The sequence below is a fragment of the Thermobia domestica genome, chromosome 9 (assembly GCF_964235325.1).
Source record: "Thermobia domestica chromosome 9, izTheDome1.hap1.1, whole genome shotgun sequence".
Classification (NCBI taxonomy): Eukaryota; Metazoa; Arthropoda; class Insecta; order Zygentoma; family Lepismatidae; genus Thermobia; species Thermobia domestica.
The window spans coordinates 279,801,308-279,819,978 of NC_137462.1; the positions used below are offsets into that span (position 1 = coordinate 279,801,308).

Below are 18,671 nucleotides of genomic sequence, written 5' to 3' on the forward strand. Positions count from 1 at the left end.
GCTAATGTTGAAAGCTACGTAGGCAGTCGATAAATTTTGCCAATTTCTATCAATATATTTAAGCAACCTTGGCTTCTTTATAAAACAACCAACATTCAAGCAAGCAGAAATATACAATTTGGTTTCGTTTCGTATTTTTAGGCTTAACATCCTTATGTAATACCGAGATTATCAAGAAAACTCTCGCTTAAAGTGACATCCGAATCGCTACTTGGTTTACACTTGAAAGAAAGGTAGTGCTTTGACCAAGAATTGAACATGGGACGCCATTATTATTAAAAGGTGAAAAAAGAGATAAAACTAATGCAGATGGTTTGAAATGCGGAAGTGTCACCATGAAGTTCACACGATTTACAGCATTTTTCAGTTTTGTTGTTGTTTAAACCAAGGTTTAAATCATGCTTTAAACCAGACAACTTTGATACTTAACAATAATAATAAATTCTTGTCGAATTTCGACCCTAAACACATTGGACCTATTTCGGAAGGTACACTCTTGTTAAAAACAAGTCATCTCTCTCTTTTACAAAAAGCCCTGTCCACACGCCAAGAGTAGGAATAAATCAAACAGGAGTGGATTTTGTAAGCCCAACTGAGGTCTTTGTTTAGAGTCGAAGTATTAGAACTTTCTATGTGCGGTTGCCACTATACAGCCTTTTAAAGCTAGATGGTTTGCCATTAAAAAAAAAAGTCAACATTTCTTTGAAAACACTATACATACAAAGTTAATTATTATTTAAATTTTTCAATTTGAATAATAATAACCTAAAATACGGGACAAATATAAACGGTCAAAATCATTTATACTAAAATACAAATTGCTGAGCAAAGCAACGTTTTATTATAAAATAATAAATGTGTGACAGTTTCGCCAACTGATGTGTAATGTGTGGCAGTGTCTGATGAAGTCAAAATGTTCAGTTAGTTGGCGAAACTGCCACACATTTATTATTTTATAATAAAACGTTGCTTTGCTCAGCAATTTGTATTTTAGTGTAAGTTATTCAATATAGCAAAGCTAGTATGAATCAGTTAGTTATTGCCCAAAATCATCATTAGTTTTAATGGCGTTTGTGGTTGTTTATTTTTGTCCCGTACTTTACTACTTCTATTTAGTGACTAAATACACTGTTTTTGTAGGTTTTATCAATTATTGATTAATACTGCCTGCTACGAAACGAAATCCAATTTTCTTCCATACGACGATCTTTTATCAGCTTATACTACTATGTCTCTGTACGAGATTTGACGACTGCCATAAGTTGTACGTTAAGACGTCATGTCTTCCACAGGAAAGCAGCAGAATGTTGCACATGTGATCTACGCTCATATGATAATTTCCCCAAGCTCCCAACAAGCTGTAGATATGGAGCAACGTGAACGCCCTAAAGTACTAAGTTAAAGTTTTCTCTCATTTATTTCTTTATTCACAATAGAGACTTCATAATTTGAGTTGCATAGGACCTTGGATTATCAAAAACTCGAATTCTACCGAGAGAGAGAAGCAGAAGGTTTAATTTCATGGATTTTCTACAACTACCCTTTAATATTAAAAAATGTACTGCTCAACAGATTAGATGAAATGGTAACGGCACTGTCGACCAGGGGCGGATGCAGGACGGACTTCTGGGGGGGGCGGTCGGCGGTAATACTACTACTTTTAAGAGCTCCAAACTTGTTATGGATGGGTTTATTTATATATAAAATAAGAAAGTTTCCTCTTGTGGGGGGGGGGGGGCGATCGCCCCGTTCGCTCCCCTCTGGATCCGCCCCTGCTGTCGACGCTGGTACCTAAGTAGCACACAGCAACAGTGCCGCAAGGCCAGTTAGATCGCCATCTGGAATATTGCTCCAGAAATAACGATATTATGTACAGTAATAGGCGTGTCCAATTTAGGCGAACAGAGAATCGTATTCCCGAAGAGCTAAAGGTTGAGTTGAGCTGATTTTGAATTTAACGTCCCTTTCAGCAGCGAGGCTATATGAGACGTGGACCTATGGATTAACATGGAATCCGAACCACATGAAGTCCCAGTGGGAATCGAACCCCGGTCTTCCACGCCAAAAGCGCGTACGCTAACCGCTTAGCCACGCAGGAGCTCCCGAAGGGCTAAGAACTTCTTAATCTAATCACAAAAATAAATTTTCCTTAAATATATTTCAAACATCAAATACAGCATTTGCTACCATTAATAAATTATTACGCTGACTTTCAAACAATGTACTTTTTTATGTAGAACCTGTAACACAAACACAATATATGTAGTTAAGTAAATATTTAATGGCATCACAATTAAATTTAACAGTAACATTATGTATATTATCATTTAGTTGATTAGGCAAGGTAAGTCTCGAGCAGTCAACAACTTCTGCTGAATGTTAGTATACGCATTGCGTCTTCTTTGTTGCTTTTATTCAATAGGTGCGTATTAGCTACATAAAAACTTAACTGTTGATTAATTGTACAGGTTTCGTAACTCACCGTTAGTAACTACAATAATTAATAGTAGGTAGGCTAGTTATCTTGTCAGATTAATAGCGCTAGCGCTATTATTGATTTGCCTGCTTCTCATTTGAATTAGCTGGTACTGCCTGGTTAGTTATGCTATTACGTAGATACATGAGTTACTCTCATTCCAATAGGTAGGTTGTAGTAATTCGAAATATAATGTATGGCTATTATACTTATTTCTGGTTTCCAATATTCCTCACTGTTATGTATCATAAATTTTATTCGATTATTTTATTAAAAATGCGTTTCTCTTAATTAACCTGTAACTATATATTATTATTTCTACTTTTTATACTTTTATTTCACTTATTATTATATAACTTTATTTCTTTTACCTATTTATATTATCGCCATAGTAATCATTATTTAAAGAGTGTCACTATTTATGTAAGCAACACCGAAAACTATGGATTCAACGCTAATATCGGTCGTTTTCAATCATTTTTATATGTCTTACCCTCCCTTTCCCCTAGGAGTGCTAGGGCGGGTCTTACCCTAACTGGGAGCAGAGTTTGGACTTAGAGAGCACCAAAACTCTCATCTATCAACTCAGAAACGCTGAAAACTATAGATTCGACAATAATATCGGTCATTTTCAATTATTTTTACATGTCACCTCTCCCTTGAGGAAAACTAATTGGGGCTGAATTTGGATTTAAACGCCATCGAAAGAATCACTTTTCATCTCAGTGACTCCGAAAATGTCGATTCGACACTAATGTCCGTCGTTTTCGATCATTTTTATGTTGCTCACTCCTCTTGCTTCCCCTAGGCATGCTAGGGAATCTTACCCTCACTGGGGGCTGAGCTTGGACTTTAGGGGCATGGGAACTATCACCAATCAGCTCATGGATTTCGAAAACTATTGATTCGAGACTAATATCAATCGATTTCGATCATATTTATACGTCTCCGCCTCCCATTACCACTAGAAGTACCAGGAGGTCTTAACCCGACAATACTCTTTTCCAAATTGTAAGTAATAAGTGTATTAAATTTGGTTAAAATTGCTCCAGGCGTTCTAGAGGTATGCTGGAACATACATATATACACACACATACATCCATATATATATATATATATATATATATATATATAAGGGAAGAAAAGATTATTACTCCATATAGATATATTTTTATCTTACATCCTATTAGGAAATAACTCAACCACAAGCATGCACAACACCCAAATTCCCAGGTTAGTACCACCACCGCATCACTGTTAGACAGACAAGCTGAAAGTGCTGCACTGATTAGTACATAAATTGCATTTCAAAATTACATACCACTTTCACTGGCTAATTCTCGTAGTTCTAAATTTAGTTCGTCTACCTAGAAAAATTATGTCCTGTAGAAGGAATACAAATGTCTTTAAACATAATAAAATTATATCACACAAGATTCAATTAATGAAACAATTATGTATATATAATTAGAAATCAACGAGGAGGTACTTAGGAGTAACAGTAGGTGCGAGATGTAATTTACATAAACTACGTATGCTTCTTTTAACTAGTGAAAAACTGGATTATTTTTCAACATATGGAAAAGCTATCTTAAAATTCTAATCTAATATAATCTTAAGAAAGGCTGGCCGTCTATGTTCGGTTGGTTGAGTTAGGAGTTCAGTGTCTCGTTGAGTATTGAGGATAAATAAGACTTGGACCTACAGCTTAAAGTGGGATTCGAGCCACATCAACTTCCATTGGGAATCGAACGCACGTTAAGCTATAAGTCCATGTCTCATATAGCCTCACTACTGAACAGGACGATGATCTCCACTCTATCACAATTAATTATGGAATAAAATTTACAGTTCAACATTCTGTGGTTACGCGATGTAATTTTAAGTTTGTCTGACCCTTTACAGTACTGAAGCTTTACAGTACTGAAGGAATTTACAGTGGGATCTCAACCACTACACTTGAGTTTTATTCCACCAGGAATCGAATAAGGGGCCAAGGGTACTAGTACAGAGAGAGTCGCTCCTTCACGAAGAGACACAAGTGAATGACAATGAAAAATTGAGTTGATTTTGAGTTTTACGTCCCTTTTAGCAGGGAGGCTATATGAGACGGGAACTATTGATTAACGTGCAATCCGAATCACATGAGCTCCCGCCGGGAATCGAACCAGGGTCTCCCACGCCAATGAAAAGGGAACTACGAATGAGAAATTAGGACGACACGTAAGGAAACCTATAGCCATGATTAATGTCCACCGAAAGATCACGTGAACATGGAATGAAATCAGGAACACTTCGCACCCGAAGAGAGCGCGCTACCATGCCTCTTAAAAGTGAAACCAAAATTTGTTTCGAATTCTGCAACAGCACTTTGTAGGCTAACGCAGAGCGACAGATTTAAGCGAATAATGAATAAACAATTGCCGAAACGAGATAACAGAGTAAAAGGGATAAGAAAGGTATACGCACAAAGTTGTTTCCTGTGGCGAGGATCGAACTAAGGACTCTATGCATGAAAGGTAAGCACCCTATCACTAAGCTAACAAGTCTTTCACAAGGTATGTACAACTCGGAACAGCGGGCCAATCACAGAGAACTTACTGCCGTTGAGAACCATATGAGACAATGTATAACATTTTCATAACAATCAAATGACCATATTTACGGTAATGAAGAAACTCGTTCGCCGTACAATAACATCACAGCAACATAGAAACTATTATGACGGTAATCAAAATATTTATTTACTAAAGAAAGACAGAGAAATCTATATATTTATCATTTTAGTGGGAAATTTGATTCTTCATGTCCTCTATTAGTCTCTTAATGTCTCATGATGCACTGGATGTTCCAACGCGGGTGATATTTTCCAAGATGGACACCAATTATCCAGGAAATATTTTCAATCCAGTTTAAGGTCATCTAAACAGTATTTTCAATAAGGAATCAGGCGGGCCGGATGAAACGGTTCAGTGGGCCGGGACTGGCCCGGGGCCCGGCTGATGCACATGGCTGTCTCACTCATTACAGTTATAACGAATAGTATCCCCTGTATTCATGGATATCTTCATTCAGCCATGGAAACAGAGTCATAAAGAGAACACTATGATGGTAGTCATTACGTTTCTTATGAAACTGTTTTTAACAATTGTGGTAATGCACATTACAAGTTTTAGCGTTTCCTCCTACACTTCTTGCAACGATTTTACGTTCGTTCAATTGAGTCATTAAATCGAAAACTTGCAAATTTTTCTTCTATATTTGAAAGATTAGATAGAGTTGCAGTGACTCAATGTAAAGTGCTCACCTCTGGTGCGTGGAATTCTTTGTTAGACCCCGGCCAAGTGGACTTTCTGTGAGACAAACACTGTGTGCAGGATTTTCTCAGTGCTCTTCCATTTCGTTCATTATCATCACCGCAGTCTCCCTAAGTCTCAGGGCATAATTATAGGATATTAAACTGAACTATAATAATAACATCTTTAAAGAGAAGATCATTAATTTACTATCTCTTTTTAATAGCTTTAGCATAAACCAAATATTACCATAAAAAATTCAACTTTATAGCAATCGTTTGATTGTTAAATACTAGAAAAGATAGTAACGAATACATTTTAAACAGTTATTATTACGGAAGAATATGAGTTCATGTTGATAATTTTATTTTCAGTCAACCATGTTTTCCATAAAGGTGAACAAATAAATATATAGACAAGATAAAAATAAACAAGATAAAATATTATCACCCCTTTTCGTTGAACAAAATGTGACATTTAATGTATTTATATACTTCTTCCTGAACTACTGTTATAGTCATTGATAACAATTAACGTTTCTTTTTTCTTTTCTTTTTCGTGACGGGGACAAACAGCCTCGTTGACGACGTCCCCATTAAACCCCAATCAATCAAATGTTTCTTTCTTTCTTTTAAGACATTTTCATTTTTTTCTTCCTTTAACTACATGTTCTTTTTTTACAAGATTTAAAAACTGTAAAAATCAACGGTACAAGAACAACCATAGGTATTGATTTATTTTTTTAAAACGAAGTGTCCCACTCGGGATACTTGCTTTTACATATAAAAAAACCTTAATAATGACACTTTTTTGTATGAAATCTATGTACTTACATCTATTGTATTTGATTAGAGTTTACCGCCCTTTTAGCTGCAACGCAGTATGAGGCGTGAACCTACAGCTTGCCGTAGGATACGAACCATATGAGCTCTCGCCAGGAGTCGAACCAGGGTCTCCCACGTCAAAGGCGCGTACGCTAAAGGCTTAGCCACGAAGGAGTCCATAGCTATTTTATTAACACAACAAGAATTTAGGAATGATGAAATCAAAAGATTGATATCTTGGCCGATGCAATAATTAGTTTTTGGATCAGGGGCCACAAAATTTTTGAACGGCCCCTAAATCGAGTTTTCGTATTATCTACGACTGAATTAAGTGATAGTTTGGGTTTCGCTACATTATATGTAGTTCTCCAGATATAAAACCTACAAGAAAATTTTTGATTGAAACATATTGGATCTTTTGATCCAAAATCTTACGTCGATTTTGCGTAAAATGCTACAAATTTCGTGAATCTACGCCTATTAGGGACAGATCTTACAATCGTTTGAAAATAATTATGCCATTCATAAAAAATGTTGTCTTCCCTTTCCCCCCTACCCTCCAGTCGGATCTGCGTACACAATACTCACTACCAAACTTTAGTTGCTCTATGTAAACTGATGCATTTGAGTTCAGGCCTATCAGGGCGTAGTGAGTTCAGGCCTATCAGGGCCTAATCTATGATAACTCGAAAATAACGTCGAAGTTCCGCCCATGTCACTGACTTTACTCACGAACGGGGGTTCAATCTTCAAAAGGCTAATGAAATTCACACAGTGAAAAAATGAGACTGGAGCGAGGATCATCAAACTACGTTTTCCGTCTTCAGAACATTCATTTAAAGAGGAAAATTATAACTACTTCAGAGAAAGATTACTAGTGCAGAAACAAGAAGAAGACTGACTAGGGAAGGTCGCGGAGTGTTACTCTGACTTCATATCGATATTATGCCCAATTGACTCGTTTTTACATGTGAAACAATTACGGAAACGAAGAAATTCTCGATCGCAAGCGTGTTTAATTACGAGCGTTTAAAGTTCAAAATGAAACAAATTTTACAGAAAGTTTGAAATAACCATTTCCTCAGATAGATGTCTTATTTTTAGTTTTGGGGGGTTTTCTTGAGTGCCCAGCACAGTGGTGAGGTAAGAACTTACACATTTTGCAAGATAAGGGCATTTATTAGGGAGGAAGTGAAGGATAAAAGAGTCTTACAACTTGCAAATTGCCTTCTCTTTGGAACACTGGATCGATAGGCTGATAAAATGTATTTGCCCTATTCGACTGTACTGCCAATCAAATATCACTTTCCTGTGTGGCTATTTTCAAATTAAACTATGACATTTGTCTTCGAAACGCTTTGCTAGGCGCACGAAACTCAATGAAATACGTCGTGTTATTCATAATTAGTCTTGTGATAATCTATATTATGACATGTTTTCCTTTTGTAAATAGGACTAAGACCAATATTTTCTCAAAAGACTCTGTTACCAATGTGTTGTTTTGCCCGTATCAGCTGTCCAGCACAAATTTTGCACTTTCCGCACTACACCATAGTATCATATGTAGAAAATAAAAATCAGTTTATTAAACCAAATAAATTATCCACCACAGGCTAGCACTGACAGTGAATACGAATATCAGTTTACACCACCGGCATTTCATTTGTAATCAACGCGCGGCGCGGCGTTTCAAACGGATCGCGCAGTGCCAGAGCGGTCGGCCGCGGAACAATCCTGAGCGGCACTCCGAACTCTGTCGGCCTATGCTAATGCATTGCGGAAGATGGTGTTTCAATACTTCATCGCTTTTTTTTTTTTTTTTTTTTTTTTTAATATATAATAGCGAATCGGAATGCCGGTCATGGGAAAATATTGGTGAAACTCCAGGAAATATTTGAAGATATTCAGCGACAAAATAGCCCGAAAACTTTAAAAAGAAAGATTACCGGGAATGTGCGCTCAAAGCTGTGACCAAGGCGGCTTTTATTCTGGAGACAATCGATGTTTGCATACATCGTCGCTAGCCGATTGCTTGTTTTTGGTCACATTTATCGTAAAATATTCACTGAAGTTTTGCCACTATCTTTCAACAATTGCCATTAAAATCAGCTAAAAAATTTTTAAGAAAATTGCTAGCGGTGAGATACTGAAACACTGTCTTCCATAGTGCGTAAGCAGAGGCCGACTTGGTTTGGAGTCTCGTCCACGTTAGTTCCGCGGCCAAGCGTTTCGGAAACAAAATGTCATTGTACAATTTGAAGGTGGGCGGGCACACAGGAAAGTTATATTTGAATGACAATACAGTGGAATAGAGCAAATACACTGTATCGGCCTATCGACCCGGTGTGCCAAAGAGAAGGTAATTTGCAAGTTGTAAGACTCTTTTATCCTTCACTTCCTCCCTCATAAATGCCCTTATCTTGCAAAATGCGTAAGTTCTTACCTCACCACTGTGCTGGACACCCAAGAACCCCTCCTCCCGATAATAAAAATGAAGAGTGCATCTAAACAAAATAGTTACTGTAAACATTTTTGCAAAATCTGTTCAATTCTGAACTTTTATCGCTTGTAACTATGAAGTCAGAGTAACACCCCGCGACTTTCCCTAGTAAGTCGCTTGTTTTCTATGGATTTCAAATGAATATACAACTGAATAAGATATGGCTTGGTTGAAAGTTCTTTTTCAGCACCGAGATTATACGAGATATGTATCTACACCTGTAACATGGAATCAAATCAAATGAGCCCCCATCAAGTCGAAAAAAATGCAATCTTTAAGTTTTACGTCCCACGATTATGCCGGTTAGGCCAAAGGAGACGGTGATGATGAGAAATGAATGAAACGGTGGAATGAAGAAAGTGAGAGGAAACGGAAGAACCCCGAGAAAACCCACGAGCACGGTGTTTGTTCACCATAAAGTCCACACGGTGCAAGCTCGGATCGAACCAGGGACCCCAAGCACCGGAGGTGAACGCTCTACCACTGAGCCACCGTGCCTCCCCCCTCATCAAGAATCGAATTAGAGTATCTTATACACTAACCATATAACCACGCACAAGCTTAATTAAAGGTGTGAAATTAAATTTATTGTATATATATATATATTGTTACTTATCTAATCAAGAAATTAACTGAGACGAACTTTCAACAAAATTTGACACAAAGTACAGTATGATGTGATTAAAGTAAAAGATGAAACGCTCTAACACAATAATATGATAATGCGTAACTGCAAATAATAATTTAACTTTTCATTAACGGACATACTTGTAAATATCAAAATCTTCTTTCTTCAGGTATAAACTAGCTCCATCGAGGTGACGAATATTCGTTATTTGCCGTCCTTGTGACAATCCTCCGGTTGTAAGATCTAACACAGAAATTCCATCTACTGCCCCTGCTACAAAAAACGCTCTCTCAGCCATGCTGTAGAGCGCTTTAGCTTCTCCAGGAGTAATAAGTCGATCCGCAACTAATCGACCACACCTCTCGGCCACACAGTCTGTAAAAAGACATTTTAAGAAGATATTAAATCCAAGTATTCGTTATAATAAATACATTTATTCCAACGGATTTTTAAAGTTGATTTTCGTTACAGGATGGCTAAAAAATTTGAATTCAACGATCATTGATAGACAACCAATTGTCTTAATGCAAACGATGCTGTTGAATTATGATGCTGTTATTGCGTAAATGCAAATTATACCGAAATAAAGTTTAAAACTTGAATATTAATTAATACGATAAATCTGCCATGCCGAAACCAATGAAAATTGAATCAACACTCCTCAAACATTCCATCAAATGCCTCAACATGTGAGATCCACAAATGCAGTAGCTGCTGTTATCCTCTCCTCTAGATAACCCAAACGGAAATTTCCACAACACGTAAGATCAGGTCTCAAAATTCTTCGGGGAAATAAGTTATCGAACCACAAGCATCTTGTATATGAAGGTGGTTAACAGTTGCATACAATTTAATACACGTAAACACTTTAGAAATAACGATAAGTTCAGAAAATGACTTTTCAACACTATTTGTTCAACAGGTGCACGATAAATTTAGATTAATTGTAGAAACTGTATAGAGAAAAAAAATGAAATGAAATATTTCAGTTTTACGTCCTACAATTATGACGGCTAGACTATGGATGACAGTAATGATCAGAAATAAATGAAACGGTGAATGAAGAAAGTGAGAAAATCCCCGCACAAGGTGCTTGTACACCAGAAAGTTCCACCTGGCGCGAGCTGGGATCGAACTAGGGAGCCCACGCGGACCTGTATAGGGAAAATGTGTTAAATCAGGAGTAAGCTACCTGTTGCGGTTCGTAATAGCGAAGAATTATTTAAAAAAAAAAATCCAATCTTCCATTAAAAAGTATTGTACGGTGTCACGACTGACGAAGCTCCACATTCTTCTCTTCAGAAGTATTAATTATCTTGAAGTATACAAAGTCTGAATAAGCAGCAAAGGACTGCATAAAGTGACATATCTTGTAATCAATATATGACAGTAGTGAGAACAAGTGACATAACTGATGCTGCACGTGAACACAAAACAGATGCGAAACAAAGAATAGAGAAAGCACATCAGAAAAGTGTTGTCAGATCTGAAGATTAAAAAGTAGCGAGATTGTGGTCCAAAAGTAGCGGATTTCAACTACTTGTAGCACAAACATAAAAATGATTTGTTCTGCAGCTATAATGTTAATAATTTTATGTATCGATTTAATGGAAACACCTGGAGTTGTAAGTACATCTGATGTCTGGGGTTGACAACGATCACGTGGTGTTAAGAGCAAATTCCATACTACGTCACGAGCAGTAGAATTGCAGAGCGCAATGAACTGGGCAGACAATAATATAAAACAGGAGACCTTTCTGATTTCTAAGCAGGCAGGTTTGCTTAAGTCAGTTTTGTGTGCTCTTAAAATAATACACTTTACAACGTTTACAGTATGCCTTTTCACTCTTATTCTTCACTTCCTTAATGTATTTCTTTTTTTTAAATCTGAAAGCCATGAATTTTGAAATCTATTGTAACTACACTTACAATAAAAGATCCGGAGATTAAAAAGTGCTAAAACAAGAATTGAACTAGAATCGAAAATATTAAGTTTTACCTAAAACTATTCTTCATTGTGAATATAATACTTAATATATATATATATATATATATATATATATATATATATATATATATATATATATATATATATATATTATAACGTAACTCGTTATATATAGGTCCTCAGTCATAATTATAACTAGATTATATTACGAAAATCACTTAAAACAGTCCAGATTACGATTAGCTTTCCGTGCTTTTATTGTGGCACAATTATAGAAACAAATCCACACCTTTATGATTATGTATACATCCATTTATATGATGGTTCCTGAATTATATAGTTTTATTTACCAATCGTTGTTATGACTACCTAAAGACAAAAACTGATCAACTCAACATATTAGAATCAGTTTTGATTCTCTTTCTTTTTTGTATTTTTTTTTTCTTCTTCAAACTGGTTAGTGCATATTTTAAAATCATACATTGCCCGGAAGTATAATAAATAATATTTAAAATTACACTGGAACTACAAGATGTCGTTACATTATGTAAAACAAATAATTTGTGATTTCACATACGAAAATAATAAAGTAGAGCATTCTTAAGAATTATAGACTGTAAATAATTAATAGTAGTCCAAAAAGTAGCGTGTTGCCCAATTTTGAAAATTTGGTAACGAGAACACTTAAAAATATTGCCCAATCCGCTACTTGCAGCCCAATCTAGCAACACTGCATCAGAACACAGAAGCACGTTAAGTGAACTAGTTCAGTTTATTTCTTTTAAAATCACAAGTGTTTACAGGCATATGTAAATTTCTCTTAGAAATCCTACACCCTACGCACGCACCCTAATTACCTTTAGATTCATGGTTTGTAAGTCGTTGTCTTCAGAATGAAACAGGCTTTCTAAAGATATCACTAGCATTTCTCATGGATGAAAAATGCGGTGATTTTCCAGAAATTTATTTTCTTTTTCGAGAGCGCCTCTACAGAGGCTCAGAGTGCTGATACCAACATGAAAGGTGACCTACAAAAAAATACTAGATATCCTAGGCTATGTAATGATAAGTTTTATTTCAATAAGACTGTAAATACGAAAATAGAAATATTTCAAACCAAGATAATAGCAAACGACAGGAAGAGAGGGAAGTAAGTTACAATAAACATGTGAATCTTCGAAAGGATTGAACACAAATGTGCAACATCAGAAAACTTTTATGTTAATCCCTCGAAAGAAATACTTTGTTTGTATATTCTACCAATGTTACATTTCGACAACGCAAATTAATTAACTCCTACAATGGTTCAAATCAGATAATGTACAAGAAGTGCACGACGCAAAAAAATCTACAGACTAGTAGCATTTCACAGGTTCGAAAATTCAATCCCTATTCACAATATCTGATTACAACTAAATATTTTAATATGAAAAAAGAAGCCGAAACAGTTATGTTCCAATTTCATAATTCAATCATTTAGTGTAAATATGTTTTAATCATACAAAATCCCATTAGTTCCAAGTTTTATTTCGGTGTCTGTCTCATGTATCGCTATTATGCGTACCTACCTGCAAACCTATATGTATCGCTATTATAATCATTAGAACACTGTAGATCCATTGTCCTGTGTGAGACCAATTCCGCTTGACTAGCAAATGTTGATATCCGTTCTTTTTGAAGCGTAAAGTACACAATAACCGTAATTCCTATTACAACCGCGACATGACTCCAAACTCTTTGATATGGAAATGTTGGCATTGGACCATATTTACTATAAAAGAGAGAAATAAAATAGGAAATTAGAAGCGTAAGGTAACTATACAGGCTCGATTATCGGCAACAGTCTCTTTTATCTATTACGTACGGAGCGACAATATTCAAAATATTTGGATCAATAACATGAAATAAATATTCACTTTGCCCAAAGAAAAAGTAAAACAGTAATTACACAAAAAGCCGTGCACTTGTTGATTACTTGGTTTTGTTCGTTATAAAAATAGTACTTAACCTTTGCACTACCAACTGGGGGGGGGGGGGGATATTTTGTACCTACCACAGTATGTTTTTTGTAATTACTCTTCTTATCGTTTTTTTTTTTAATTGTAAACAAAAAATGTTTTATTGCTGAAAAGCATATATCTTACGGTGGTGCAAACTGAACGTTGGTGCCTCATAACTTTGTTATTTTAAGTTGTTGGGCACAACCCCCCGCCCCTCCCGTTGCTAGAAGACGTGATTGGCATTTAGTAGTGTCACTCCTAGATGGCAGTATCATAAATGTTAGTCTTGGTCCCGTGTATTGTTCACTTCAATCCAGGGTTGGCTGGTTTAAACCAAGGTTTAAACGAGCTGTTTTTTTTTTTTTTTTTAAACCAACTCTGGTTTAAACCAAAAAACTAAAAATGTTCGTAAAAGTGTAAGTGTTTGTAAAATCTTGATGAACACACATTTGTGGGTTATCATGTTTCACTCCCGTATATTATTCGTATTATATTCAGACCTAAATTCCCCATTCATTACCCAAAAAGATTATACTACAAAAGCAACTTTTTTTTATATAAGTTTATAAATGTTTGTTTTGTGATTTTTTTGTAGTTGTTATTATTGTTATGTAATTGCAATCAAAGAAAAATTCTAAATATTGTTTCGTTTCAATGTTTACTATTGATAAAATACATCTAAATGCAGTACTTTTGTGTGTGGGGGGGGGGGGTCATACAGACCCCACGAGAGGTATTTAGTGAAATTAGAAGTATCTTTGGTATCTATTTATGTATAAATGAGTCTGAGCTAAAGTGGACTCAAATAATTCGTATCTTTATTCACTTTTCTCACTGATATGCAAATTAAGTCGTTGTATTTCTTTAATTTGGACCAACAAAAGTCGTTGTTAACTAACTTGAACTAAATTATTTCTTCTGTACTCCGTAGTACTTTCAAATTGTCCATATGTAACTCTGTATAATGGTTTCACTTGTGCAACTATTTATCTTTTTGTCCTTCTGAAATGACTCTTGACAGTTATATTAAGAAGCATGTAAAGATCAGTACAACGTATTTTTATCAGGAGGCCTTCGTGAGTGAGTCGGCAGACGTATCGAATTTGTGGCCAATTAGTCCTGGTTCCGAGTTCAAATGGATGACAATTTCTCTCGGATGTAACTCGAGAAGCAGTTTTTACTCCGCTTTAAGCTTATGTGACCCCTTCCAGCATAACCCGGCTGTTGCATAATAACGTCAAGGCGAAACAAACTTATTTCTGTCCATATGTGATATGAATATATAGAGCAAATTATTTAAACCAAATAAACCTGGTTTAAACCAAAAAAATCTGGTTTAAACAAAAAAAAAACGTTTTTTTGTTTTTTTCAATAAAAACCATGTTTTTTCCCAACCCTGCTTCAATCACTGTAGATCCTTGTGAGATTTTCTCATTTGTTTCTTTTGTGCGAGATATATTTAATCTTAACAGGTGGATACAAAATGACCCCTTCCCCTTGGTAGTCCACGTTACCAGAAAACAGATAATGCGAGGGTTAATTTTACTATACGGGAGCACACTTCCAACAAAAAGCTCTGTCAACAATAAAAGAAACACAATATTAGAAAAGTGTACGGATTATTCTCGATTTATTGATTCAGCTCAACGCGACTCAATTATTGCCATTTCCTACAAAATACACTGGAAAAGATAGGAGAAATGTGCTGCCATCTGTTCGTGATTAAGAAAACTAAACAAACTCACCTTAAAGCAAATAGGGCTGTGTGATATCAAATTTCGAAATACCGGCACTTCAATCAGGTTTTGAATTTTGTCGATATTGATTTTCGAGATCCAAATGCGGACATAACACAGCTCTCGTAGGGGGGCGTAATAAATTACAAACTATGAAATGAAAAAAAAAATTCTTTAAGTTTGATTCCACGACTATGCCGGTTAGGCTAAAGGAGATGGTGATGATGAGAAATGAATGAAATGGTGGAATGAAAAAATGGGAGGAAACGGAAGAACCCCGACAAAACCCATGCACACGGTGTTTGTCCATAAAACTCACTTGGCGCGAGCTGGGATCGAACCAAGGACCCCATACATCAGAGGTGGATACACCATACACCAGTGATCCACCGCAGCGCTTCGTAATAAAGAAAGAAATCAACTTGGCTACAAACCCGCCTTCAGTCACTATCGCTCGGTCGGTACTACTAAGTGAATTGATTACTACCTGAATTGAGTACTGAGCTTTGATAAAAGAAAGGAACCAATTTGGCTACTAACCCACCTTCGCCTACATGTGCGGACCAGCATTCGAGAACCTTGCCCTAACCCAGCATTTGTATGATGCGATAATGAGGGGAGAAACACAAATGGTGTGTACAGCGGAAGGAAATGAACTCGATGTTTCATCTTACGCTTCTTTCACATTGAGGCGGCGATTTGCCGTCGCCACTAGTGGCAGTTTGCTGCGTGAGAAATGTACCCTTTTATATTACGCGGCGTTTTGCCGCGAATGAAAAATATGCGAGCAGGGTTGCTGTGTAACTGAAAAAAACGAAACCTTGCGACTCTTGTCGTGTTGTGGTGGTTGCAATGGACAGACGCAAAAAGTGTCTCCTACTCGCCTTGTTAAGACAGACAGAAAAAAAAAGACACCTTTACCTTTTTTATTATTATTATTATTATTATTTAGAGAAGTGGTATCTTGAAGGAGATTTTTCTATACTGTTTTCACAATTGATAATAGCGGCCAGGTCTGGTATATAAAATACCATCCCGATATTTAACTATTGTGACTGGGAAAACCAGGATAAAGTCTAAGAACAGTAGGTGATTGAGATCTATCCCCGAATCCCAAGTCAACACTCAACCATTGAGTTCAAGGCTGGTCTGTAGGTATTATTATTATTATAGTATTTCGGGTTTATTCGTTTGTTTTAAGCGTTCCGACTATTGACTCGAGTCTCTTTAAAACACTGCTCTAGTCCTTGAATTCAAGGGACTATTCAAGGAATTACACCCATAGAAGTGTTAAGATTTATAAAATATATAAAATACGGCATACTTATCAAATATCACATAATCAAGGTGATGCTAAAGTACAGTATTATTACCAGGGTTGGCAAAAATCATTGTTTTTATTTTAAAAAAACAAAAAAACGTTTTTTTTGGTTTAAACCGGGTTTTTTTTTTTTTTTTGGTTTAAACCAGGTTTTTATGGTTTAAATACTTTGCTCTATATATTCATATCATATATGGACAGAAATAAGTTTGTTTCGCCTTGATGTTATTATGCAACAACAGGGTTATGCTGGAAGGGGTCACATAAGCTTAAATAGGAATAAAAACCGCTTCTCGAGTTACATCCGAGAGAAATTGTCCTCCATTTGAACTCGAAACCGGAACTAATTGGCCTCAAATGCGATACGTCTGCCGACTCACTCACGAAGGAATCCTGATAAAAAAAATTCGTTGTACTGATCTTTACATGCTTCTTAATATAACTGTCAAGAGTCATTTCAGAAGGACAAAAAGATAAACAGTTGCACAAGTGAAACCATTACACAGAATTACATATGAACAATTTCAAAGTACTACGGAGTACAGAAGAACTAATTTAGTTCAAGTTAGTTAACAACGACTTTTCTTGGTCCAAATTAAAGAAATACACCGACTTAATCTGCATATCAATAAGAAAAGTGAATAAAGATACGAATTATTTGAGTCCACTTTGGCTCAGACTCATTTATACATAAATAGATACCAAAGATACTTCTCATTTCACTAAATGCCTCTCGTGGGGTCTGTATGACTTCCCCCCCTCCCCCCACACAAAAAGTACGGCATTTTCGATGTATTTTATCAATAGTAAACATTGAAACGAAACAATATTTATAATTTTTCTTCGATTGCAATTACATAACAATAATAACAACTACAAAAAATCACAAAATAAACATTTATAAACTTATAAAAAAAATTGCTTTTGTATGTATAATCTTTTTGACTAATGAATGGGGAATTTAGGTCTGAATATAGTACGAATAATATACAGGAGTGAAACGTGATAACCCACAAATGTGTGTTCATCAAGATTTTACAAACACTTACACTTTTACGAACATTTTTTTGTTTTTGGTTTAAACCAGTTGTTTTTTTTTTTTTTGAAAAAACCAGCTGGTTTAAACCAGCCAACCCTGATTATTACTAAAATCCGGATTACAAATTTTTATGTAACAAGACATACATAGCAAAATAGTACATAAATATATAGCAAAAGACTGTAAAATATGCAATATTGTTGAAATATTGGATAGTATATATATTTCAATTTTGGAGCACAAGAAATTTATAGAATTACTAGCTCCTTTGCCCAGCGCTGCCCGCACGTATATCCCAATCTTCTATTAAATAAATAAATAAAAAAAGTATTGATTTGGACTCTTTTTAATCAACGACCTATGGATTCGACACTTCGGTAGTATCGGTCGTTTTCGATTATTTTTACATATTATCTTTTCCCATATATTGTATGTAACAAGTTTGGTTAAAAGCACTCCAGGTGCTCTCTAAGCTAGAACATAACCACATACACAAACACAGTCCACACACATATATACATACGTAAAACACACACACATCCATATTATCGCAACCACTCTACTCTTTCCTTGCAACCCTTGCTACCTCCCCCAACACCCAAGCGGCAGATCGCCGCCTATATGTAAAGAGATCCATTGCTTACAATGTCTCGCTTCGCTATACGCGGCAATCTGCTGCGCCGCTTTCTAGCAGGAAGAGGAGGCTGTTTTTCCTCGCCGCGAAAATTTGCGGCGACCGTCGCGCATATATGAAAAGCTCCATTGCTTGCAATGTCTTTCTACCCTGTGTGGCAATTCGCCACCGCCGCGAGCGGCAGTTCGCCGCCAAATGAGAAAGGGCTGTTAATCAAACGAGTTAACATTTACTTACTCTCTGAACACAGCAGGCTATGCCTGAAGCAG

General features: G+C 36.1%; 1 protein-coding gene across 2 annotated transcripts in view; it reads right to left on the reverse strand.

Moving 5' to 3' along the window:
- Positions 1 to 18,671, reverse strand: part of LOC145660706 (2-oxoglutarate and iron-dependent oxygenase domain-containing protein 3-like) — a 45,828-nt gene that overhangs the window by 22,159 nt on the left and 4,998 nt on the right. For both annotated transcript variants that reach the window (XM_081726058.1, XM_081726057.1), the window contains exons 2-3: positions 13,241 to 13,443; positions 9,865 to 10,099 (exon numbers count right to left, since the gene is read on the reverse strand). In XM_081726058.1, the coding sequence (XP_081582184.1) occupies positions 9,865 to 10,099; positions 13,241 to 13,430 (425 nt within the window). In that variant the 5' untranslated portion in view covers positions 13,431 to 13,443. The remainder of the gene's footprint in view (positions 1 to 9,864; positions 10,100 to 13,240; positions 13,444 to 18,671) is intronic.